The sequence below is a fragment of the Falco cherrug genome, chromosome 7 (genome assembly GCF_023634085.1).
Source record: "Falco cherrug isolate bFalChe1 chromosome 7, bFalChe1.pri, whole genome shotgun sequence".
In the NCBI taxonomy this organism is placed as follows: Eukaryota; Metazoa; Chordata; class Aves; order Falconiformes; family Falconidae; genus Falco; species Falco cherrug.
In genome coordinates, this window is record NC_073703.1 from 63,398,141 (window position 1) to 63,423,354 (window position 25,214).

Sequence of the window (25,214 nt, forward strand, 5' to 3'; positions counted from 1 at the left end):
GTCATCCACAAAAAGGGCTGCTGAGGGAATCCTACAAGGTACAGGCTGATGAGTCTGATCTCTATCCCCGGTAAGACAGCTGCGGCCGTAATAAAGAGCAAGACTTTTGGGAAAGTCAGCATGATACCTATGAAGGAAAATCCTGTCTCACTAACCACACTGAGTCCTTGGAAAAAGGTGAATAAGCAGGAAGGATACCTGGATTTTCCAAAGGTCTTTGACAGTGCTGAATACTTGAAGTTACAAAGGAAGCTAATGTTGCCAAGAGATTGGACAGAAGAACCTCTAACAAGGTGAAAGCTGGTTAAGGGTAGGAAGGAAAACACAAAAAAATCCATCCATTATCATGACTTGGTGATGAACTGATTTATTAGTCAAACGGTGCGTTACTGACAAATAAATTGGACATACTTCATTTACAAGTAATTTTTTTAAGCTGCTCATTAGCTAAAACAAAACAAAGTCAAGAGGGCTACTGAATTTTTATCTCCTAAACTGCCACTAGTGTGAACAGTTTAGTATCTCTGAAAGTTGAAGAAGTTCGATACCAATTATTACATGAATAGAAGTGCTGAAGTGATTCAAATCGTATCGTTACTACCTTTACTTCCACATTTCATTTCAAGCACCAACAGAAACCAGCACAGTAAATACAAGAAGTGAGAGAAAAACATTTATTTTATTTGTATTGAGGCAAAAGGAGCTCATCTCATTTAGATCAAAGAAATGGAGAGCTGTAGTAAAGTTTTGGAGAATTTACAGAAAACAACCCTCATGCTTATCACATCAGTATATGACCGAATTTCCTATGTCAAAACTCTCTCTCTCATCCTTTAGACTTGGCACAAATTTTTATTGCCCATTACCTCATTTCACATCTTTACTTGTCAAAATGTCCTATTACTTATGTAAACATCTGTTTTATGTGTAAACTTCAACGAGTAAATGGGAAATCAGACTAATTTATCCACCCTCAAAAAAAATCAAGTATGAACTAAATATCAAATTAATTACATCATATTCCATACAATACTGTTTCAACAAGAACTATAGCCTGTTGAATTCACAACAAAAAGGATGCAGAAACAAAAAGCAGATGTGCAGTGTCATGCATTATTTTAATAACATTATAAGGCAATAATAAAAAAGGTAAATATATATATATTCTTTTTTTAAGTATACTCGCCAAGGCAAAAAATCAAGGCTGTACTCTTAGTCAGTTCGTTTTAGTAGTGTAGGATTTTTCGCAGCTCAGGCTGTGTTACCTTTTGAGCATATTCATCTGTCACAGTGATAACAGATACTTTTGTCAAAAATAACATGTGGATTTAAATTTTGTGCAATAACAGATATTTTTTTTACTTTTTCAGTTCAAACTCTTTATGTGGAAATAAAGAAAAACTCTGTTCCCCCAAAGAATCAAGTAGAGTAAGTGGGAAGAAATACTTGCACATGAACAATAATATCTCTGCAGGAAAGAAAAGTTCAGCACCCTAAGTCAAAAGACTGAGTTAATACCATTTTTATATGCTTTTTTCTTGCTTCTTTGTTCACTTCATGCTCAAACTGAGTAAGCAAAAGCTGTCATGTGGCAGTCTCAAAAGCCCAACATCACCAAAGATTTCTTTTACTGTTCAACGTGCCTTTACAGTGCGTAGCAGGATCAACCTCAACTGTTTAAAAAAGGAAGCTGAAATCACATCTCAAAGTTGTTATATAATTACTTGGAGATCATTTAGTATTGCAGTAATCAAAACGACTGTTCTTTTTGCTCTAATTACAACTTAATTTAATCTACTAGTCATTTTTACAAACCGCAGTTCACATTAAAACATTTGCTGATAACAAAAGCTTTTCTTTGAAAACAACACTGCTTTACATCTAGTCAGGCAGCCTGTGCATATCAGAGCGTTCTGTCAAGAGAGACATGGAAAAGGGTAAAGCAGAAAAAGCTGAAACATGGCTACAGCTTATCTGTGCCTTTAATGCACTGCAGAATCTCAGGCAGCACTAGAGACAGCAAGTTTCTTCAGATGATCCATAAATACTTGCAAGCTGACATCATCAGTAAGAATGGGTGCTCCAGACTCCTAGAAAATAAAACAGGAACTGATTATACTCATTCTGAAGAAAAAGCATTTTAAGGCACAGTATGTTCCATTAAATAAATGCTTTGTAAATTTAGAAAGACCTTAGAAGGATATCATTGCTGAAATCCTCTGACAAAAAAAAAACAGCAGACTGTACATTTACATAGATTTTCATATGTTTACATAAATACAGGCACAAACCACAACTACACTCTCTTCCATATTAATGCAGACAGCAACAAGCTGCAGCATAGCAGGATATTTATATCAACCACACAAACCTCAGGTTTTGACAGCTGACAAATACTAACTTAGAATTTTTTAAAACTAAGACTTCCACTCTACAGTTCCTGTATCATTGCTACCTAAATGAAGTAGATAAAAGGTGAAAGAAACAGAAACATGCAAGTGACACAACTAACCCATCGGTATCTGTCAGTCAAACTCCAACTTAGCAAAATGGCAAAATGAGAAAACAAATCCACTAAGGGTCTGATCTGACACCGAGTCAAGGTCAGCTATCTTTCTCAAGGAAAGCTGGGCTGATTCTCTCCTACAGCTCTGTGTCACCTCAGAGAAATACCAAAAACAACATCTCAAAGTCATGCCACTGCAAAATCAGATTACAACAGATTTAAAAAAACCCTTCTGGGTGGATTTTGGAATTTACTCTTTAACCTCAGAAGTAATTTTCAGAAATTCACAAAGTTCAAAATGGTCATCTTTTAATTCCTATTTTTAAACAAACTTACAGCCTAAATAAAACAGCAGGTGGCAACTCTGCAAAGGTTACATAGCAACTCTCAAGTCCTTTGAAACCAATCTGCTACTACTTCCATTTACAGATGTAGGAAAAATTCCTATAAATCTCAGCAATTCAACCTTTTCAGAGGTACTAAGCACCCTATTTCCAAATGAAATCAGAGCTGTCTGAACTCTCGCATGTCTGTGTTTTGGACAATTTTGTAAGCCTGAACGAGACTCCTTAGAACTGGTGCCCCTTTCCGAGAACTGGCCAACTCAGTTAATCATCAAGGGACAAATCCAGGATCAGCAGGAGTCCTTAGATCACTACAATACACTTGACACAATACACAGCCACTCTCAGGGAGGGCCCACTAAATTATCTATCAGCTGATGGTGGTAAGATGAGAATAAAGGGTGTTCTGCTTCCAAGTCAGCCAAATGCTAAGCATGAGCTCCCTTATTTAAAAAGCCACAAGGGAATTCCAAGTAGTTTAATTCTGGGGCAGAAAATGATTTGCCACCTTGTGTCTTACACATGGACGAACAGTCCCTCATCCTCTAGTAAATGAACCACCAGAAGAGTTGATAGACCCCTAAGAGATCCCTCACAAAGACTGTTAGTGGTAATCCAGGGTAATTAAATCCAATGGACAGACTCTGTTCCTGAAGATGAACACCTCGCTCAGTGTGCACACAGGCAGCTGCTGTCACCACTGCTACCACCAACAGCAGTAGCTTTGCTCTGAAGACTGCTCATTCAAAATTTTGATCTAAGGCATACAATGAGAACTTTAATTAACAGTGATCTGGTGAAAGCTAGCTGGCCATTTGCCTCATCTTTCATTGCAAATTCCCCATAGTTACCAATACAAACAAAGATTTAACAAAATTAAATGGCCAGAAATAAAAGCATTCTCAAATAAATGCCATATCCAATATAATGTGAAAATTTCAACTGCATCTTCAAAGACTAACCAAAATAATAAACTTGTCATACAGCTCTACCATTATTTTCTGAAAATGTTTTCTGTACTAAATAAGGCACCTACCTACTAAAATTTAAAAAAAATCTTTACTTACAATATTAAGAAAAACAACTACATTCATCACCTGAAACATCGTTTCAGTGGTGTGCGGGTGCCCTCTTCAGTTCAACGTGGGCTAACAAATTTTTCTGTAGACTTTCAGTTATGCTCAAAATAAAATTTCATGTAAGTCATGAAACTCAGGAAGTTCATGAGAAAAACAAAAGCAAAATCAATTCAGTTTAAAGTTTTCTCCCAACAGTTACATTTCTCATTTAATAATTTGTACTTGGTTCAACTTTGCTGACAAAAACCCCTGCAACCTAAGGAGGGTATTATGGTGAACACATGCTGCAACACCACTGGGGAGATATTAACACAGCATTTCTTATGTTACCCTAGAACTGAATTATTTTCAACATTAAAAGGGGAAGCTGTCTTTTCTAGTATCTATCAGTTTCACTTGTCCAGCATGAACAATTTTCTTAGAGATCAGTTCAAGAATTGTTCTTTATTTGTATTTACATTTGGAATACTGTTTCACTTGCCTACTAGTTAAATGAGCAGGAAACAATTGTCCTGTACTGTTGGAAATGTCAAAACTTCAAAAATTTCCATGTAACGTTTAGATAAAAAAACAAGAGCTTTCAAACTACAGGATGTGTGTGTATGCTGTGGAGGAAACACGATTAAGAGAGACACTAAAGATTGCTGGCTAGGTTATCAACTTTGAAAGCAAGACAGCTGGGTACAAATAGTGCTGTCCCTGACACAGTACAAAGTTTTCAAGTGTTTTCGCTCTGGATCTCAGTGGTCTTCATTGCCAGAAGCTTCATTAGAACCAGGATGTCCCTATGAAAACGTACCCTGATAAAACTTACCTGACAAAAATCACTGCCATAAAAATGCTACAGAGCTCTCTCACTCATGACCTGAGCACTGCATGCCCTTTAGCAAAATACTTTAAGTACAGTTAAATATGTAGCTTCGACTGTCTGATGCCATTACGTTTTCATCAGGAAATGGCACTGCACTAGTATTCACCCACAGCAGTGTTGCTCTTCCCACTACAAAAGCTGAATGTGGAAAGAGAACATGGAACTGGGATGCAATGTTCAATAACACAAGCTGCTCCAGAAAGTTTAACTTTTGAACACTTATGTAACTTCCTTTCTAAAGACAGTATTTTAAAAGCAGATTCCTGGTCACCCAGGCCACAAAAATTCTGGGAAACGTCAGTACACTGATACTGGTGCACATTTCAGTTCTTGCTTATAACTTAACTCCAAAATGTGTTTCCCCTACTGCAAAAAGGCCCCTTAGTCATTATGTGTGGTAAGCACTCTTATTCCAAGGAATCTGAAGGTGTCCCTCTAAGAAAGGTGGCAACCTTTCTTTTTCTATGAAAGCAACCTAACAGAAGCTTACAACAGCAAACCAGATCATTTTTCTCTGAAGAAATGAAACCGTTTTTCTTAACTTTTTGCAATTTTGGTGGCATCAGGCCAAAACTACATTTCTTTTTCAGTTTCAAAACCTGGCATTATTGTTTACATGTACATGATGTGTCACTTGATTTCTGAAACAGGGAAAAAAAGATAGTGTACAAGCTTCATCAGCAGATTCATACTTACCTGTCCCCATGCATACATATTGTTATGAGTCTGAGAGGGATTTACTTTTGAAAGCAGGAAGCGAGCCTTTAAAAAGCAAAACACAGGCAACAAATTAGTCTTCTCAAATAGAAGTTTCTTATATTCAGAATACATTACATGTGTATGAAATAGGTCACCTATTATTTGGAGATACAACGATGCACAGATACCTATTCAGAAGAGCAAGTAGCACCTCTATAAATAAAGCCACTCCCTGGATTCTATAGCTATAATGCAGAACAGCTAACAACTTGTCAATGCATCAAAAAGTAAGCTTTTGTATTTTCCTAAGCACTAGCAAAGCAAATGTGCATATGACTAAGATATTAATTAATAAGTTTCAAAAAATCAACACAAAGAGTAACTCCAGTGTTGTCCAGAGACCCTGAAAAGTATTCTCCTTTTTGTCCTACGGACTTCACACAAGAAGAGTCCAAGTCAGTATGGTGAAAATAGTAGTAAATAACAGGATTTATATATTAGCCAAAAAGTTACTATTGAATACCTGGCTCTGTAAAAGCTTTGAAAGTCAAAATGTTCCCTTGCAATTTACATATATTTTAGCACAGAAAGGCATCTTTGCTACCAAAAAAGTCTCACGACGTTACTAACACATCGCTTCCCAGATAATGTAATATATACTTTACCATACCTGGCTTCCTCCATGCTCTGTATCAATGTATCTGGGCATTGGAAATCTGGAATGGAGAATTTCTTGGGCATCATCTATTGGAGCTTGTAGCAAGTGGTGGAAATTTTCATATTCAGGCATATCTTGGTAACCTGATTTACGCCACTGAGCTATGGTCTGGAGATAGGGGGAAGAGAGAAGTTTAGAACTGATTCACCAATCTTTCTTAGAGGATACACAGGGCTTTTCAAAGGAGAGTATGTGCCATTGCTGGCCTCTTTTCTATCACTCACCCCTTTCTGCCCTTTAGCATGCAAGTTAACTCTTAAAAGTCAAGATGTGCAAGTAACACGCCACTAGGTTTTGGTTGGTTGTTCGGGGTTTTTTAACTCAAAACAATTTGTGGTCCATCTGTATTTCCTTTTTTTGTCATCCTTTGTATGCTACATATTTAGCTCAGGAAGTCAAGGATGCTATTTACAGTTCTCTAATATGTATGCCTATGACACAGAAGAAATACAGATTTATACCAATACTTATCTTTCAGGGCCTGTAGTACAGCACCCCCACCTGCTAGGAGCGAAGCCGGCTGCTCAAGGTCAGCTCAGTGATACAGGCTGTAGTTAAGGAAGACCTGGAGGGAGCCTCAGCAGAGGGTTCCCACCTCCCTTGCTTGGCAGCCCTGCCTGTGCCTGGCCACACATCCCACTCACCTGGATGCCCACCCGGGGACTTGACTCCCTGGCTTGAACTGGGATCTGCCTCATCCCCACCAAGTTGTCTGGTGACCTGGATTGGAGGCTGAGCCTGGCTACTGCCTGTAAACCGCTCTGCTTGCTTTGCTCAGGTACCGTGGGGCCAGGACCTCACTGGTGAGGCCTCTGCCTACCTTGCCATCAGTTCCCTGTTCCCCTGCCCCTAGGGAACAGCCCAATACTGCTGCTTCCTGACAGTATCTTACAAAAATATAGAGAACATTTTTCTACTTAAGAAGCATTAAAAGTTTAGTAACTATTTTTAAAAGTGCTGCTATGAGGACATGATCCAGAACAGTATTCCTCAAACTGTCAGCTGAGCCATTTACAGTTGCAAAGCAGTAAAAAGCAGCAATGCAATTCCTCCAGGGAAGCAGAGCACTAGACAAGCATTTATATTTGTATTACTTGGGAATGTCTATCTACCTAACTGCCAGGAGCAGCTTCATTCCTCCTGGACAGTGCAGATGAATGGCGACTATAAAACTTGGTGTTCTTACTCCCTAGCCCCGAAAAACTAATTTAAAAGTCTAAAATAAATGAGTGAAAAGCAGGAGGGGTACAGGGAATAACACTCTCAGAAGCTGGAAAAATACTGATCTAAAACAAATAATCTGCATTTTGAAGCTAATTCATCTTAAACCCATCATAACAAACAGGACCAAAACATCAAGCAGTGTCAGGTATCTGTATAGGCATGTCAGGTTACAAACTACAAACACTAATCAGGAGTTTGCTATCAACCATGCAGATGAGAGGTCAAGCCCTGGAGTGCATTAAAACTGGGGCTTGACTTTCACAATGTAGCACTCCTATAGAAAAAGAATATTTATGTAAGAAATTACAAATCTTACCTCTCCATGATAAATAAGGATCTGGAAAAAGGTGTCCATAAGGAGAATGCGATCTGGTAAAATGCTGCTGCTGTCCAGAAGAACAGGCTAAGAATTAAAAATAAATAATTACCAACTGATGTGGAATTGAGCAATCAGATGGCATTATCAGCTTTTTGAATCATTCACTGAATCTTAGGAACTTTTTCGGTCACTTACTAAAGCTCTGTATTTGCTCGTTTTCATGTTACATATCTGCAATCCACACAAACTCAACCTAAAGCTATCCAGCCTGATCCTGAACATATAACTTTATGAAAGTAATAAAAAATGTATTCAAGAGCCAAAACTTCTTTCATTATTATGCACTTTTCTAGTCTTTCAAGTACTTCCATATTCACCTATGAAATACCATTAATTTGAACGGTATTTCAACGTATAAAGACTCAGTAGTTATTTAAGTATAAGATCTGAGGGTTGAGGGTTGCTTAGGGTTTTTTGTCTTGTCCTTGCAGCTATTATTACTGTGCATATATATCCACCAATACTGCATATAGTAAATACTAATGATTTATGACAATCTAATGTAATATTTAAGGTTTTATTCACCTTTTTAAGGGCAGTGACACTACACTAGCACTATATGATTGAATTGAATCAGTACCATATGATTTAACTCGACCAATCTTATTAGGGATACCAAAAATACTAACTATTCCAAGAATAATAAAAAAAACCCCAACACTATTACTCATTCTACACTGAGGTGTCAGCTCCCACTTGATCATGCTTCTCCTCTGCATCACCCCTGTGACTAGCTGTTACTCATACATGGGAGAATGATCTTACACCTGTGAATAGCTCTTCACAAACCACTCCATTACCTTAAACTCTCTATACTTATTTTCTCTGTCTTACAATTTCCTCACTCTCTCTTATCTATCAGACTCCTTTTGTTGTCTCCTATCTTACACTTGTTTCACAAGCTTCCTGGAAGATCATCTTTTTATTTTAGGTTTATACAGAATGTGCCACAATAAGGTCAGTTTGAAGGTTTTTGTTCTCAAGGCCACTACATCAGAATTCTGAGATATGCCTTGTTCATAGTATGTTCTGTATTAAATGAATTTTCTTTTTCATGCAATAGATTTTAAAACAACCTGGTTTATAACATGCAACAGGGAGGACATCAATCGTATCTCTCTCAAAACAGCACCTTTTAACGTACTATTATGTTATATACAACGTTACCTCCGGAGGCCCATTGAAAGAGTAGGCATAAAGAATCGGCTGAACCATGATAAGTGACTGGGTTAGATCTTGACGCATAAAATGATGACGATAGTATGAGCTCTCATCTGGACTGTTGTTAAAAACTTGTAAGAAAGGAGATCTTCTCAAGTGAAACATAAACTGAAAAACAAAAAAAACATTTGTTTGAACTTTCACAGATAAAAAGGAGAGCTGTACAAGGAATGTTTTCCACAAACTACACAAGACCAATGCCACAACAAAACTGAATTCCAAATCCTTTAACATTTCTAACTTGTATATGCACCTTTGACAGTTTTTATACACTCTCATGAGTGTAACACAGATCAGAATGGATAAACCTACAAAGCAGCTTTGAACTAAGAGAAAAGTTTAGTATTTCTTCTCCTGTACTAACCAATAAATAGTATGACTGAATATTGCCAAGCCACCCCTTTACTGCAAGTTCTACTATTCCTATGAGGGAGGCTGCTGTGCTTGAACACACAAGGTAAATTATAGCGTGCGAACAGACAAAAGAACATTAACCACAGCAAAGTTGAATTTTGTTAGTAAAATGGAAAAAGCAAATCCTTTCATTGCTGAATCAATCTCTCCACAACACTTAACACCCTGAGACAGATCCGTAGGTAACTCAAACGGAAATATCACGGAAGACTATGAAGAGTCCAAAAGCAACACATCTGGAGCGATCAGAATGGAGGAATTTATCAGAAATTATTATTAGCCAAGAAACTATTCGAAGTTTAATATAGTCAAGCTCAAGTTCACCAGAGGAATGTTTCTTTTCAGGTCAATATTATAAATCATACAGGAAAGTAGAAACAAAGCAAAACCGTATCTCTTCTCATGTTTTTTTTTAATTTCTTCCTTAAAACTTCCCCTTAACAGAAAAAAAAAAGTGTCATTATCTGAATTAAAGTAACATGAGGATTCCGCTACAGAAGAAATGAAAAATACACACAAAGGAAGTTTAGCTGTAAGGACAGAGGGCAAAAGGGGGCACAGCAGCACAGACAACAGAGGTGATTCACCTCATGTTGCATGCCAGACAGTAGGCCTGGGGGCAGGGGGGCTTTTCATTCTAGTATCCAGTGTAATGCCTTATTTTACTGTGTGCTACAGTGCCTCTTCCTTCACTAAGCATTGTCTTTTTACCCCTTATAGACACATCTTCCCTTCCACTCACCTGTGGGTAAAGTGAAAAGGTTTCTGAAAATCTGAAAGAGCTTGGATCATCCTTGTGATACTCTCCAAATTTCTGACACTAGAATAAAAGAAAAAAATTATCCAAATTAAGAAACATACTTGCTTGCTCATGCCATTACTCTAAGTTTGTTTGGTTGTAATAGACACATGACTTGAGGTGCTTACAGCTTTCTAAGCAAACAGAAACCTAGCAAAACCAGTGATGTAAGTTCTTTCCTTAACAAGCAGTGATTTCCTTGCATATGAGGCTTTAATGGCTTTTGGGGTTTTATTCTCCAAAATCGGTCAGCAGAGTTAGATGATTAAACAGCCCTGGAGAACATGTTTAAAATTGAATTACTAATAACTACTTGTAAGAAATAATTAAAAAAAAAACAACAGAAAATTGAACTTTTGAAAATAAAGAAATTCCAAACAGTTGACTTTTTTTATGCTAAAAGTCTTTCCTCTACAAAATCATTAAAGGTAGCAGAAAGCAGAGAAAGCTTTAATTTCTGCTAATCTTGTGCTAGAATTACTCTCAGTTGTTGGCAACTACCAGCTGCTGAGGAAATATTAATAAATGAACTAAAAACATACCTGCTCTTTTTTCCATTTAAAATAGAAAACCTTAGTTAAATTCTGCATACCTACTTGTGGAAATGAAGCATTCAGTTCAATTTTTTATTTGGGTTTTTTTGCCTTTTTTTTTTTTAAAGAAACAATAACTGAACACTAGTCATTTCAGAATTATAGGCATGGAGACAAGAAACCAATCTAAATCTTGTAATATAGTCCTTTTTACCAGTCGTATAAGTTGTCTGTCCAGCCACCTAAGCACATCAGGCCCCTCTTCTGTCTCTGCCCTATACACTGCCAATCTAGCCATGAGAATCGCAGCAGCTTCCTGGTCAAAAGATGCAGCAATGTTTTGAATCTGCGTCTGTGCATCTGCCCAGCTGCAAAAGAAAAATACAAGTATTTGCATCACAGTGAAAGGAAAGATGTCCAACCTCAAAATATCCCTTCAAAATCAAGGCAAAGAAAGCAGTGTTAGCAGTTTAACAAAGTCATGCTGGAGCTTCAAAAATCTACCAAGTGTAAATGAGCAGCCTCTCAGTTAACCATTCTTTAATTAGAAATGTCCCTTATATGTACAGATGCCGTGCAACCAGTGAAATAAAATACAATGCCACTTAAGAAAGTTAAAATATTTTAAAAATATGAACTATGAAAGGTAGGTTACAGAAAACACTGTCCATGAAGCTAAATCACACATTCCCACACCAGCAGTTTTCTTGTGCATCTTCCTTGTTCTTTTCAATTTACAAGGTGAACTATTGATCTGTCCTTTTATCAGCCAACCAAGAATATTTTACTAACATAACTAATACAAGTTAACGAGAAATTCATATCAACAGTAAGGAAAATGCTTTTTTGATAAACTGAATTTTCCATTAAATTAACCAATCAATCTCTTTCAGCTTAAAGGAAATGTCATTGGACATTGAAAAATGCCTGCGTAATGTTAAACATCACTTTCTAAAACTGTGAAATAAATTGAATCAAGGAAGCTGAGGTACAGGTTGTACACAGAAGATCAGGTATTTCCAACCTCCTGAACTGCAGCTAGCACTCTCACGTTAAGTTATGAAGTGATCTTTGCCATTCCCTAAGTCTGATCACCTCCTCAGTTCAGGCCATGGAATTTCACTCAAAGCTTCCTCTTCATCTAAAATCACCTGGGTTACATCAGAGCACTCCCATAACATCATTATACAGCCACTGCAACCTCTCAGAGAAGAAACAGCCCACAGAACAAGAGAAGCAACTGTCTCAAAGGTATGATCATGCCTTCACCACCTGTGGCACTGCATATCTCAGAACAATAGACTGGTTACGATATCAAAGATTGAAAGGCAAACATACATCCTGCTCCTCCCAAAATGATTCATCACAAGTAAAACATACTTTCTGGCAACTGTGGTCACTCTGATACGTCTCTGTCCACTGGAATGCTGGTACTGAGTCACAAACTGGATTGCACCACGTCCTCCTTGAGGAATGGGAGCATTGTGCTACGTAAAGGAGGAAAAAAAAATTAAATGGAGGGGGATTTCAACAGTTTACAGTATAATTCAAAAAGGTATAAACAGATTACTAGAAAATGGTAAAATTAATGAATCCCAGAAAGTGCCACTGAAACTTAAAGATTGGATCCAGGTATAAACTGAAATTTCAAAACTCTGGTCAGCAGAAATACAGGTTTATATGCTGCTAGCAAGGTAAGTAATTCCAAAAGGGAAGGACAGCTGAAATCAACTATTATATACTATGACTAGACCAGTTTTATAGCTATTAAGAAAATGAGACCAAAATAACTAAACAAAAAGGAAAATGAAAAACAGCTAAGGTAAATTCAAGTTTTCAAACCTTTGCATGGCCTATGAAGAATGCAACACAGCATACTAAACACACAGAAACTATAGTCAGCTCACAGTTCCTGAGCTTCATATATTTGGCAGAAGGGAAAGTACTAGAAGGACGTACCACATTTGCTTGTCATGTTTTTATCCTCTTTCCTACTACCCCCTCAGCATGACTGGCATTTCAATGAAGCCAGTCTTTACTTGCTAATACTGAGCAATTAAAGCACAAATGAAAATTTAACATTATGGAGTAATTACTTTGTAACTAAAACATCAGAAAAATACTGGAAAGCACTTTTAAATATACAAAATAATTTTTATATATTGCAATTGAAATATATTTTAATTATTAACACTCTGAAAAAGAAAACAGAACTTAGATTAAGACTCTATCCAAAATTTGTAGAGCTCTTTGGTTCTCATCATATCTAAGAAGATCAGCTCATCATTAAGCTGTTAGTGTCCACCTCGAAACTTTGACAATACAAAATGGCAATATTGTTTGTATCCCTGCTACTGCACTTGAGGGAACCACACAAAAACACAGGCTTCAGCAGTCACATGAAATAAAATTACTGTGTTTAGTAGACATGAAGACAAATTATTACCTGGTTGACTACCTCAAAGTACAGTGCAAGTGTTGTAGTAGGATTAAGCCCACAAATCTTCCACTGACAAGTACCTCCTGTTCCAATCTCCTGTAGGGAAGATTTTATAATAGTTTTACAAACCAGAAGTATTACCTTGTTTGTGAAGTACAACATCTGGCCATTACAGGTAAGTGTTTATGACTACGATGTCACAATTTTTCTCCCTGCTCACTCTGTCAGCTTCTCAGACAAACAGAACACACAAACAAAACAACCGTAGCGTTGAATGCAGGAATAATTAAAAAAGGAGACAGTTGCAAAAGACTAAAATATTAGAAAGACAAGGAGGTGGCGTTAGAAAAACGGGAAACATCAGAAACAGGAAAAAGTACTAGACTGGTTAAACAGTCTCAAGAGTAAGAAGCACATGGAAAGCGGAACAACTCTTCTTCTAAGTCACATCAGTAAAATTTCAAGTAGCTAGCTTACACAGTATATTGTACATAGTTACATGGTCTCTATTAACTAACAAGGTAACTGTCTGCAAATAGCAATGTATTTCAAGTGACAATTCCTTTCTGTCATCCAAAAAACAAATACCTAGCAAAACCAATTAAAATAATCAGTCATCTGTAATGGACCCAGTGAAACCAAACAAAACATTCAAGGAAAATTAAACTGGCATTATTGTTGCTATGCTTGTATTCTCTGTTAAAAGCCTTATGGCCAGAGTAATTGTCCATTTACCACTTCGAACGAGCTGTGCACATCTACATTTTATTCATACATTTTACCTCAAAAATTTTAATTCAGGTAACTTCAACAAAAAGGTTTTTGGAATAGAAATTAATCACGACATAATTGCAAGGCAACAGACAATAATTCACTATTAAATTTTCTAGTACATCCTGTGATTTAGATATGTAGCCTAAATAAGGAGATGTACATTTAATTGGGGTTTGGAGTTTTTAACTTTCATTCTAATATATGAACTCTTTCTGGTGATGAAATAAGAAAATCTGTACCAGACCACAAAAAAAAAAAAAAAAAAAAAAAAAGCTGATTATATTGAGATTTTTAGTTCACAAAGATGCAATCATAAATACAAGGAAAATTTAGGTGTGAAAAATGCTTGATTAAAGCAGGCTGTTTGTAAGCATTTTCATACTGGTACATGCTCTATTATGCAGATCGTTAGGAAACGTAAATGTAAATGACATGTAAATGTAAGACATTTCGGTTACAGAAATTGTTTTTGATTAGTAATCAAATGCAAAATTAAGCTGTAATAGTATAATTTGATAAGAAAATAAGTGATGATTTAAGTCCGGTATGAATTTAAAGGAGTTACTTCACAAGCCGGTAAGAGCTGAATATTCTAATCAATTAATTAAATGTGCATTTTGTGAAACAGATACAGAAATGGGAAGACAGGGTCAAGATAAAGGCCATGTTTCCGTGGTCTTCTGTCTTCCTGTTCTCTCAGTCTTTCTGAACAAAGTATTTTTATGGTTCTCTTTGTATAAGAGGACATAGCTCTGTTTTTAACAATAAAGCATGCTAACTCACTTTCTACTATGTTTCTGCTACTGGTTTCTGCAATGCCAGCATGTAACTTCTCTGTAATAACTTTAAAGCAACAACACGGTGGACAAACCTAAACAAGTAACAAGGGATCTGCAAGGTCTAATACAACTTGAATCTGATCTAGCAGTGAACAGGAGCTTCTCCAAAAACAACAGCCCTTGCATGTATTTAAAATTGGTAAAAAGTAAACACTACTTGTTCCATTTACAGAAACATTTCAGCCTCTCTTCATATCCAGAGATCCTAAATTCTGTTTCTCCATGGTAGGATATTACCTTCGTTTTCAGCAGTTAACTTACATTTTCTGATACACAAGGTCCTTTAGAGTTGAGAGACACACAGGGTCCAATTGCTCCAGAAATCTTTACTTCTCTTGAAGTCTTCATATTTAAAAGAAAAAACATACATTAATATGCCACACTAGAAAGACATCAGTCTTATTTTATCATTAGTTAATGAAAATTTCAATGCATATCAGACTCTTGATACCTTTAGGAAAGGTTATACATATAAAAATGCTTGATACATTAGAGGAACTTTTCATGTGCTCACTTTCTACATGTAATTACACGTTTGCTGCACCAATTAGTACATCTGAAACAACAGCACAAAACAGAGAAAAACTGCTATTATTTACAAAGCTGAGAGCCTAGAAAGTATGTTGGATAACGTCTGTTTTCCAGCGAAGTATTTAAAATATTCACAAGATGAGATTAAAACTGAAGACTGGTAACATAAGCCTGTATATACCCCACAATGAATTTACCTCCTAAACATATTTAGCTAAAAGCAAAACCCAGTTATTTACATTCTTCCAATGCCATTTTACTGTTTGAACTGATTTGTACATCCCTATAGAACAAGGACTCCCTTTCTGCATTTTCCAGATCTTCCAACAAAATTCATAGCACACAGAAGAAAAAGAGGGTTCTATTATTTGTCCTAGCAGCAAAAACTTAATCAGAATTTTACCAAACAAGAAAACAGCCCCATATTCTTCTGCAAGGCAGGGTTGTAATATTCTGCAAGAAACATCATGGAAGACGGTACCTGAACCTAACAGCACATTCAGCTCTAAGCATCTCACAATAGCGGAGGTGAAAATGAACATTGTTAAAGTACTGCAGTTTAGAAAAATGAAAACTGTCCTGGGCTACGTAGAGAACCTGGACGTAAAACAAGAAACACTCACTACTTGGTACCAAAAATCTATGCACGCAGCATTGTGAATTTCTAACAAACATTTATTTTAGTCTCCATTTCAGCTGTCACTGAATGCAGGCTAAGAAGGAATTGACATTATACCTAACTCACATTTACAGAATCGTGGAACTGCAAAACGATAGCTAGGCAGTAACAGCTATGCCCGAGTGAACCCAAACACATCTGTTTAGGATGTTCCTGAAAATTCCTTAAAGGGCAAAGGTCCCACAGTTCATAGCCATCCTATTCCAGTGCACTAACACACTGCATTTCTGTATTCTCACCTTTATTTCTAACGTGCCACCAAATCCCATTTTAAATTGTCCTTGCATATCCTTTGTAAATACTCTCTGAAAGGTTTGTTTAAATAAAGATGTATTGAAAGAGTCTCCCATGACCATGTAGCCTCTGGACAACAACAAAAACAAAACAAACAAAACCCTTGAATTAGAATAATTATGCAACACTTTAGCACATGGGATTTATGGAAGTTTTTTTTATTAAAGACTAAAACTAGAGATAGTTGATTGTAAGGTACGTATTTGCCTTCTTAAAATGGATTTTCATTAAATTAGGTTTTTTGTAAATTAAATTAGTACTTTGTTAATGCTATGGATGAATTTTTTAGACAAGCTTCTTGCCCAATCAACATGTTAAGGTCATTGTGATTATAATATATAACAAAATCTTTCACTGGGAAAACATTGTACTGGACTTCAACACTACAAATGTTTCATAACCTTGTCATGCAAAGCCAGTTTACTTCTAATATTCAACATTAAAAACTTATTTCCACACCACTTTATTTTGTATAGTTCACTCATTATTTCAGGCTTAAATCTATGCTCAAGAATATTTATTCTGTGGATGTAACTGCAACAGTTGCTGCTTATCATGAAATACCATACAATGGATTTCGGAAATAGTAATGGAATATGTTATTTTTATTCTTAAAAAAATATTAATTACATGATACTAGTAAAATACATTAATAGCTTAAACAGGAGACCTAAAAAGTTAAAATTTAAGGTGGATACTCAAAGACAGAAGAGAATAGACACGGCAGAATCAGAAATTCCTCCCTGTGCGCAGGATCTAACCAAACAGAAAATAGGAACAACTGTAGGAGAAACAGACATACTATACATAAAGGTTAGTTTTGCTGGAAAAGCAAAAACAGGGCAAGGTGAGTCACAAGAGCAGACAGAAAGAGAAAAATTACACTGTAGTATATAGAAAAATATAGCTTGAGTTTGATGCAGAAAAGGAATAGGAGCCAAATACGCAGGTAAAGTCATAAACTTAAAGAACCTAAGCAGTGAAAACTCCCAAACTAAAGCTACACACACAACTCTGGAAAGAAGCAATCCAGCAGTGATTAGCATGGCCAAGCCGGCCTGAAACACAGCAGCCTACGTTCACCACAACCTGCGGCTGCATCTCTCATTCTTCTTGGTATGCCTAGATATGTAGCATGTGCTTAGGATCCTCTGTCATACAAAGATACTGACAGACAACTAAGGCAGCCCGTTACTCACAGAAATACCAGATATTAAACTGATAAGCAAAGATGCTTCATTTAATTTTACCTGCAGCTGGTATTGACAAAAGCAAGAAAAATGACCTTGGCAAAAAGAAACCAGACCAAATATGGAAATCTAACCTAAAAATCAAAATCAGATGAGTGTACACATTACGAGAGTAGAAGAGACTCTCAGAAAGAGAAAAAGATAGTCTTTGAAAAAATATGGAGGAACAACTGGCAGGAATTACAAAATTAATGACATGCAAGCAAGAGTCAAAAGCTTTATCAGACTGTAGATCTGTGTAACAGCAAGGGTGAGGGTATCTTCCACAGTGACGTGGAAGAAACAGGGGAGCAGTTTCACAAGAAAGACTAGAACTTGCTTTGATCATACTAAAGTGAACTGATGGCAAAACAAGACCATGTCTAAAATGTAGAACTGGATAGAGGGAGTAAAAACTCAGGACCAACAGATGAATCTGATAGTCACCTAAACAGTAGTTGAACCTATGAACAATAGGATATAGAAGGGGGACATAAGACAAAAAGATAACACAGGGTTTTGAATCACTCTGAACAGCAAGAAAAGGATGAAAAGTCCTTATCTTCACTGAAAACTGCAGCTTACATATACATACACTGAAAAACAGCACCAGTGCATAGGATAAATTGCCAGTTTAAAAGACATTTAAGCCTCAAACAGATCATATTAAAAGAAAAACAGCAAAACCCCTTCTGATTAAACACACAATTGTGGTGACAAATTTGCCAGAAGCTGAGAAATTCCAAAATTCCAGTACAAACGCAACCATCACAGTGTATCAGAGTGGGTTTGTACATTGTTTTTCTTTTTTAAGTAGCAGAATGTTTTCCTTAAGTGCTTCCTGTTAAAACAATAATAAAAAAAAAAACCCTGTATCTTCATGTACTACTTAAAAATGAATAGGCACATACCCAGTGTAGTTGGGACAACACTTCATCTCCAGAAGACCAGTCTGATCCAATGCACATGCATATATGTCAATAACATGACCATTTGTTGCAGCCCGATTAGCCAGGGCTTCAAAATGCTAAATCCAAGATGAAAATACAGTTCATAGCAATTTACGACATGAACTCTCCTCATTTTCATATTAAATCTTAAACTCTCAAAATTTCTTCTAAAACAACATTATCAGACTTTATACACATCATATTCTAATACAAGCTAAAAGGGTTTTTTTCCTGAAGTTAAAATTCAGAAGGAATTTTCAGCACTTGGGGTTTTTTTTCTGACCAGCTGAGAACCTGACTCACACTAGACAGACCAGTCGTTGCTTTTTAAACTAAAAAATGACCTTGATTTTCACTTTTTAAACTTTGCATTTTAAAGTACTAGATACAACACACAGAGTTGAATTTACCTCTCTAATCTCAAGTGTCTCTAATGACAGGTGCCTGCGACTGATCTAGTTGTTCCAGCTCCCATCATAATCAGTTAAGATGAATTCAACAGGTTTTGGATGCTGTTCACCTGCCCAGATCTACTTTTAAGATGAAATGAACTATGCCTAAACTCTGGCGCCTAACCCTCCCCCAGCTACAGAGATAGTTCTGAGCAGCTGTGTGAATTCAAAGCAGACAGCCTTACTCTAGACATACCACTTAGTCACATAAATATTTTCTGACTTAAAACTAGAGAAACACTCCAACGTGAGCTAGACAAAGTCCTAACTCAATATACTGAAATTTCCAAAGAAATTCCTGAAGACGTACCACTAGTCAGAAACAGATAAACAAAACCACACAATTCCCAGCTCTTTATACATTTGCTACTAACAGTATTTTACAGTGCCAGGCAATGTAAATGTTTACTTACTGGTAAGATGCCTAAAATAACACCCATGATCATCACTTACCTTAGTACCCTTTTTAACATATTTAGCATTGTCTTTTTCAATGTCATGCCATGATCTTATAGGTAACTTCAATTCATCTCCTACAACCATGCCAGGTCCTTGAGTAGCTGGTCCTCCAATGAACATCATTATACGTGCACCGGTGTTAGGAAAAGTGCACTGCATGAAATAAAAGACAAATAAAATCATCAGGTTTTGCTACAAACTGAACAAAAGAAATAGCTATGCAGGTATTTATGTTGATAGGATTCCAACAATAACTGCACTTTCTCCCCTCCCAAAACTTAGATCTGCCATTAATTCAAAGTCTCAATTTTGCCTCATTAAAGTGCATAAACACCTACAATTATTCTACACATCTAAGGGACGATATCCATCAGAATCATCATACAAATCTAGTATCAATTACTAAGGGTTTTACATATTGATTATGGCAGCTCTTCTGCACCTAAATGATCTATTTACATATTAGCACAACTGTAGTTAAAGCTATTACCTCAAGGAGCCCTACAGCTATAGAAAGAGCCACTCCAGAAGAACGTAAGGGCCGTTTTCCTTGCGGAACAGGCCAAGGATCCCGTTGCAGTTCACCCAAAAGATCAGTAAGATTCATATCAATTTTCTGCACTGGCTGCAAAAACCTGTAAACAAATACATGGAACTAGTTTAGATTCAAATTGTTAAATAAAAAATTTTATCAGTTGCTCACTAGCAATGTATTAGACATATAGCAGCAATGTCTATTTCCAGATTCTAGTCTGGATTCAGAACAATGCCTGTCTCACCCACATAACGCAGACTGGTACTACTACATGCACAGCATACTCAGCTCAAGAAGTTCAGCAAAGAGCTTGTAAAATAAAAACTTGTTGACTTAGCGATATCACCACTATCCAGAAAGAACCCTATCTAACCAAAAGAACACAGGAGATGATGACCTATGTATCTCAAAAAGAAACTCAAGTTTCACTACTGCAGTGAAAATCAATGACTGGAAGAAACATTAACATATACAGAATTTTTTGTGCTCTCTGCTACAGGCCGTCTATAAACACAGCTATTTATTGCAAGGCAGGGACTGCAAAACTGCCTCTCTTTTTTATAATTTCTTTCATTTCTTCTGTGTCACAGCAGAATACACAGGAGAATCACAACACCAACCTGCAACTTCCAAAGGAAAGACAGAAGGGGATGGGAGAGGAGCAGAAGAGGGAGAAAAAGGGAAGACCAAACTGGATATCCACATAAGAAAGGGGCACTAAAGTGTTAATACACTTTCCAGCATACCAACCAACAGAAGCATCATTACTTACACATCTACAGCATGCCTATGTAACTTTCTCTCAGAACATTACCAAAGCATCATCCAGATGATTTTACTATCACCCATAAAGTTTTTTATTTCCAGTACTAACTGTAGGAAACAAAAAGGCTATAACCATTAGTCTCCTGGTAAATTTGTGGCTGATCAAAAGGTTCAACTGTCAGTTGATTGTTTTCATTGTCATAAAACATAAGTTTCCAGTAAATCAGTGTAGTCAAGGTATGCTTCTTAGATGTTTTAAGCACATTACCTGTTAGATGGTGGTGGCTGCTGCACTTGAGGACCCCGACCAACTTGTGAAACAGCTACTTTTGTAAGTCCTAACATTTCCTGTAGTCAAATACATAAGATTTTATTACAAAATTTGTTTACAGACTACCTTAAGTTCTTCAGCATCATGATTTCTTTTTGGTTGCTTTTGTGCGTTACCTGAAGCTGTTTTGCAGATAGGTCCTTTGTTCCTCTGAAGACGTAACTTTTAGAAATTCCTTCACAGCCAAGCTCATGAACTTGCACCATTCGGCCAAAGGTAATGAGACCTACTAACGCAGTTGGTGGCAGAAGACTAAGTGACATTTGCATGGATTCCTTCAGAGCTTGCAAGTCTTCATCTTCCATGCATGTGTCCACAACATAAAGGAATATCAAAGGCATCTGAGGACCACGCTTTAAGAAACATAAACATAATGACATAAAAAAGCAGTATTTACAGGATCAAAAATGAAATAAAGTACATTTTGTAAAAGTTTTAATTTGAATCATACCAATAACATCAACATTCCACCTAACAGCTCCCGCTCAAGTAGTAATCTGTAACTGGGGCTAAGCGTGAACAAAACCCCTACCATAATGAACTTTGCACAAAAATGAAACACTACAGAAGAAAAAAATCCTTTCAGGATGTCATGATACTTCTGAAGCAATATAATCAGCTTTTTTTGCTCCAAGTTAACATAATAGTCATAAAGCTATTCACAATTACAAAATATTCCAACTTAATGACATTCCATCCACCTCATACTTTTACTCTAGAGTTCATCAGTTCTTTCTATGCTTTATAAACTAATTTTGCTGTACTATGAGCAAACATCTCCTTTACTTTGCATTACAAGAGTTGGCAAAAAGTAAAGTTTCTGTTCAGTCCACTCTTCACATATCTGAACACCTCACTGAAGTCTTACAAATTTTAAACCTCAAAAACAGAATTTTTGCAAATGTTTGCAATTTTGCAGTTTAGGTCCACTTTTTATTTCTATTCAAGTATCTTCTCAAAGAGAACAAATATTAAAATTCAAACACCTGAACTGAATATGTATTAGCTGTTTTCTCTAAACCAGCCAGCCCTAAAACTAACTCATAATCATTCAAATACAAACTTAAATTCAAATCATTAATAAGACATGAATCAACAATCAGTCAAATTTGAACTGAAATCGTTTGAGCAAGCAACAGCAGTAAGCAGACCCCCAGCACAAACACAAATTAAACTCCTGGTAAAGAAACAGACCCAGTAGAAGAATTGCCTCTTCTTTTTTTTTTTTTGTTAAACCAGTCTTACTAGCCATCCTTTTGTTCTTGTAAAAAGTTATTCTTTCCATTTCCAATTGATGACATAAATGTTCAGTCTACTAACAAGCACATACAGACTCACAGCCACTAAAATACAGTAAAGAAAACCAAAGGTAATTATTTTTGTATATTGCAAGGCTATAGATGTTAAAGATTTTATTTAATGATTTTACCTGTACTACATATTCAATGCTGGAGAACTGAGGCAAAAGTTCAGCTGGCTGATTCATTTCAGATATGCCAGCATAGGTAGGAGGAAACTGCAAATAAAAACATAGAAATTAAGTATAAATAAAATATTACAACTTCTAGAAAAAAAAAAAACATACATATGGACTATTTTCCTCTGCAACAGATGTTTGCTATTGCTGTCATGAAAAAAATCTCATTGCAATCTCTGAAGGTATAGCTGCACACTCACACTCTTGCTGTCAACTTCAGTTTGCAACTATAATTTGAAAAATGAGGATTTTCACTTTTAACTTATTAAAAAAATTATTTATATCCTGAATGTTTCATTTTCTTACCTGATTTCTCTGGTAACAGAAGTTGCAAGCCCAGAGTTTTGCTCGGTAATCCACCTGGCTAGAAAAATAGAGTAACAGAAGTTTATACAGTACGAACAATTCATTTTCCTCCACTGACCCTAGAATACATTTCTTCTAATTTTTCAAAACACAATGACTTTCAAAAGCTTCCCCCTAATATACTTTCTCCTAAATACCCATTTTACAAATAAGTGTAGTCTTACACAGATACATCAGGCAAATTATTACCTTTAGGGAGGAAGAATGGTCTTCAAGGAAAAGTAGTAAACAAGAGATTTCAGAATACAGACTCAGCACCTTTATTAGAGACTTTCTGCATGGTTTGAGGCAAATTATTTTAACTCTCCCTGCTTTGTCATTTTTCTCTTTTCTCAGTCTATTAGCTGTCACAGTCTGAGACTATCCTGAATATGCATTATGCCCTAAAAAACAACAGGTTCCAACTTAAGTGAAAATAATATTTTTTCAACTGATGAGCCTATCTCCTTTCATCTACATTTTTATTAGCATTCAGATAATTAAAATAAAAAATGCAACATCTATCCTCATGTCACAAAGATGTCTTACAAAGTCCTACTCACATCTTAAGGGAAAGTGAACTTCACAAGCTCTCAATGTAAACTTCTTGCTATCACATCTTCTCCTGTCTACAAGTGCTACTGTTTTTAAAATATCATTAAATCTTTGGATAAATCCCATCATGCTGTAAAGACAACACAGCTCTACTGAGATCAAATGATCTATACTAATTTCAGGGGCTGCTGATTAACTAGCCCAATGCACTGTGCCACCTGCACCACAGGCTTCAAAAGGTCCCCCCAAACTGAGTCTCTAATCTCACCTTGTAAAAAAAAAAAAAAAAAGAAAAAAAAAATCCAGTCATGAATTGCATACCTGATAGAGGAAAAAAGTACACACTGTAATGTCAGGGATCTGACAGTCCTGACTTTCCATTATTTTTCTTCCAGCCCTCAATAAAAGATAATACTTCTGAAAAAGTTAGCTTCCACTAAGTCTGACTCCCCGTGTAATTGGCCACTGTGTGTGTTTAATACTGAAACACAACTTTACACCTGCTTTGAAATCACCTTTTCTCCCAAGTAGGGACCGACAGAACTGAGTTCGTTCTACAGGATCTTTTACATCATGTCTAATCTCTCACTATTACTCAGTACCTTTCCCATGCCTATCAAACTCCACCTTAGAAATTGTTCTGTTCCTTTTCCATAATTCTGTGATTGGAATGACATATGAAACACTTCCTCTGCTTCCAACCTAAACTTATCCGTGATTAGCCCACAATCATCTGTGCTCATGCCAATACCACCTTTTAGCTTGAACAAAAGTAGGCATGAGAGAATATGAAAAGCTGATGTATTTATTTGTCTGTCTGTCTATCCATCTATCACTTCTTTCAACTTCTGTTTTGGTAAACTAAACCAGCTAGCCTGCTTTGATCTACAAATGAACTAAGGTCAGTAATAAATACAGTTTATTTCACTTGGAAATTAATATAGCAGGGCTCAATAGTTAAAAAGACAGCATAGTAACTTTCTACCCAGATAATTTTCTAGAGGCAAAGTGCAGTAGTATACTAACTCACAAAGTGTGTAGTTCCAGAAGAATAACATACCTAATCATTAGTTAAATGAAGTACATTTAAAAGACTGGTTAAGTGAAAGCTATGCTTTAAGTATATATGTTATATATCCAAATTTATATACAGAAACTTCCAAGATCTAAAAGTTTGAGCTGTATATTCAAATACACAACAGCACAATACTCATGTAAGGAGTACTTGAATTTCCACACAACAGATCTTTTGCATAGTTGAACTGGCACTATTCAATATTTTACCTTACAAACAATCTTTAGGAGTAAAATATATATTATGTTTACCATAAGGGATTCAGAACCGCTCGACACGTGGTCCTGCTGCACAAAACTGGCTCATACTGAATAGGAGGCAAGTCTGGCCGTTCTTTCAGCGGTGTGAAGAGGGCAGCCACTGGGACTACCATTCTTGTGGCTTCAAGACGACTTGAAGGCCAAACATTCCAGCTGAATCTAACACCATCTCTGTCCTCGTTCTGCTGGATAAATTCCAGGAAGGTTGTCATGGTCAACTTCTCTGTTTATCACTAAAATAAAAATATAACCATTAGCAGAATGGTTACAATGCAAACATTCCTAATCACTAAATACTGAATGCACTTAATGACAGTCACACATTCAAACACTGTAACTCAGTTACAATCAATAAAGACTGAGTAGTACTTCTTAAACCCTAAAAGCAACACACAGAATTCCAAGGTGAAAGAAAAAGAAATTAAGGCTCCTAGGAT

The 25,214-nt window shown here is 36.4% G+C and overlaps 1 protein-coding gene across 3 annotated transcripts in view; it reads right to left on the bottom strand.

Moving 5' to 3' along the window:
* Positions 1-351: 351 nt before the first annotated feature.
* SEC23A (SEC23 homolog A, COPII coat complex component) overlaps positions 352-25,214 on the bottom strand; it is a 30,892-nt gene continuing 6,029 nt past the window's right edge. For all 3 annotated transcript variants that reach the window (XM_014284146.3, XM_005444187.4, XM_055716361.1), the window contains 19 exons: positions 24,769-25,010; positions 22,849-22,906; positions 22,495-22,581; positions 21,182-21,418; positions 21,003-21,082; positions 19,925-20,069; positions 19,429-19,587; positions 18,485-18,600; positions 16,290-16,413; positions 15,102-15,182; positions 13,234-13,323; positions 12,168-12,274; positions 11,002-11,155; positions 10,198-10,275; positions 8,988-9,149; positions 7,758-7,844; positions 6,170-6,325; positions 5,497-5,562; positions 352-2,090 (listed from right to left, as the gene is read on the bottom strand). In XM_014284146.3, coding sequence (XP_014139621.1) covers positions 2,001-2,090; positions 5,497-5,562; positions 6,170-6,325; positions 7,758-7,844; positions 8,988-9,149; positions 10,198-10,275; positions 11,002-11,155; positions 12,168-12,274; positions 13,234-13,323; positions 15,102-15,182; positions 16,290-16,413; positions 18,485-18,600; positions 19,429-19,587; positions 19,925-20,069; positions 21,003-21,082; positions 21,182-21,418; positions 22,495-22,581; positions 22,849-22,906; positions 24,769-24,989 — 2,298 coding nt within the window. In that variant the 5' untranslated portion in view covers positions 24,990-25,010 and the 3' untranslated portion in view covers positions 352-2,000. The remainder of the gene's footprint in view (positions 2,091-5,496; positions 5,563-6,169; positions 6,326-7,757; positions 7,845-8,987; positions 9,150-10,197; positions 10,276-11,001; positions 11,156-12,167; positions 12,275-13,233; positions 13,324-15,101; positions 15,183-16,289; positions 16,414-18,484; positions 18,601-19,428; positions 19,588-19,924; positions 20,070-21,002; positions 21,083-21,181; positions 21,419-22,494; positions 22,582-22,848; positions 22,907-24,768; positions 25,011-25,214) is intronic.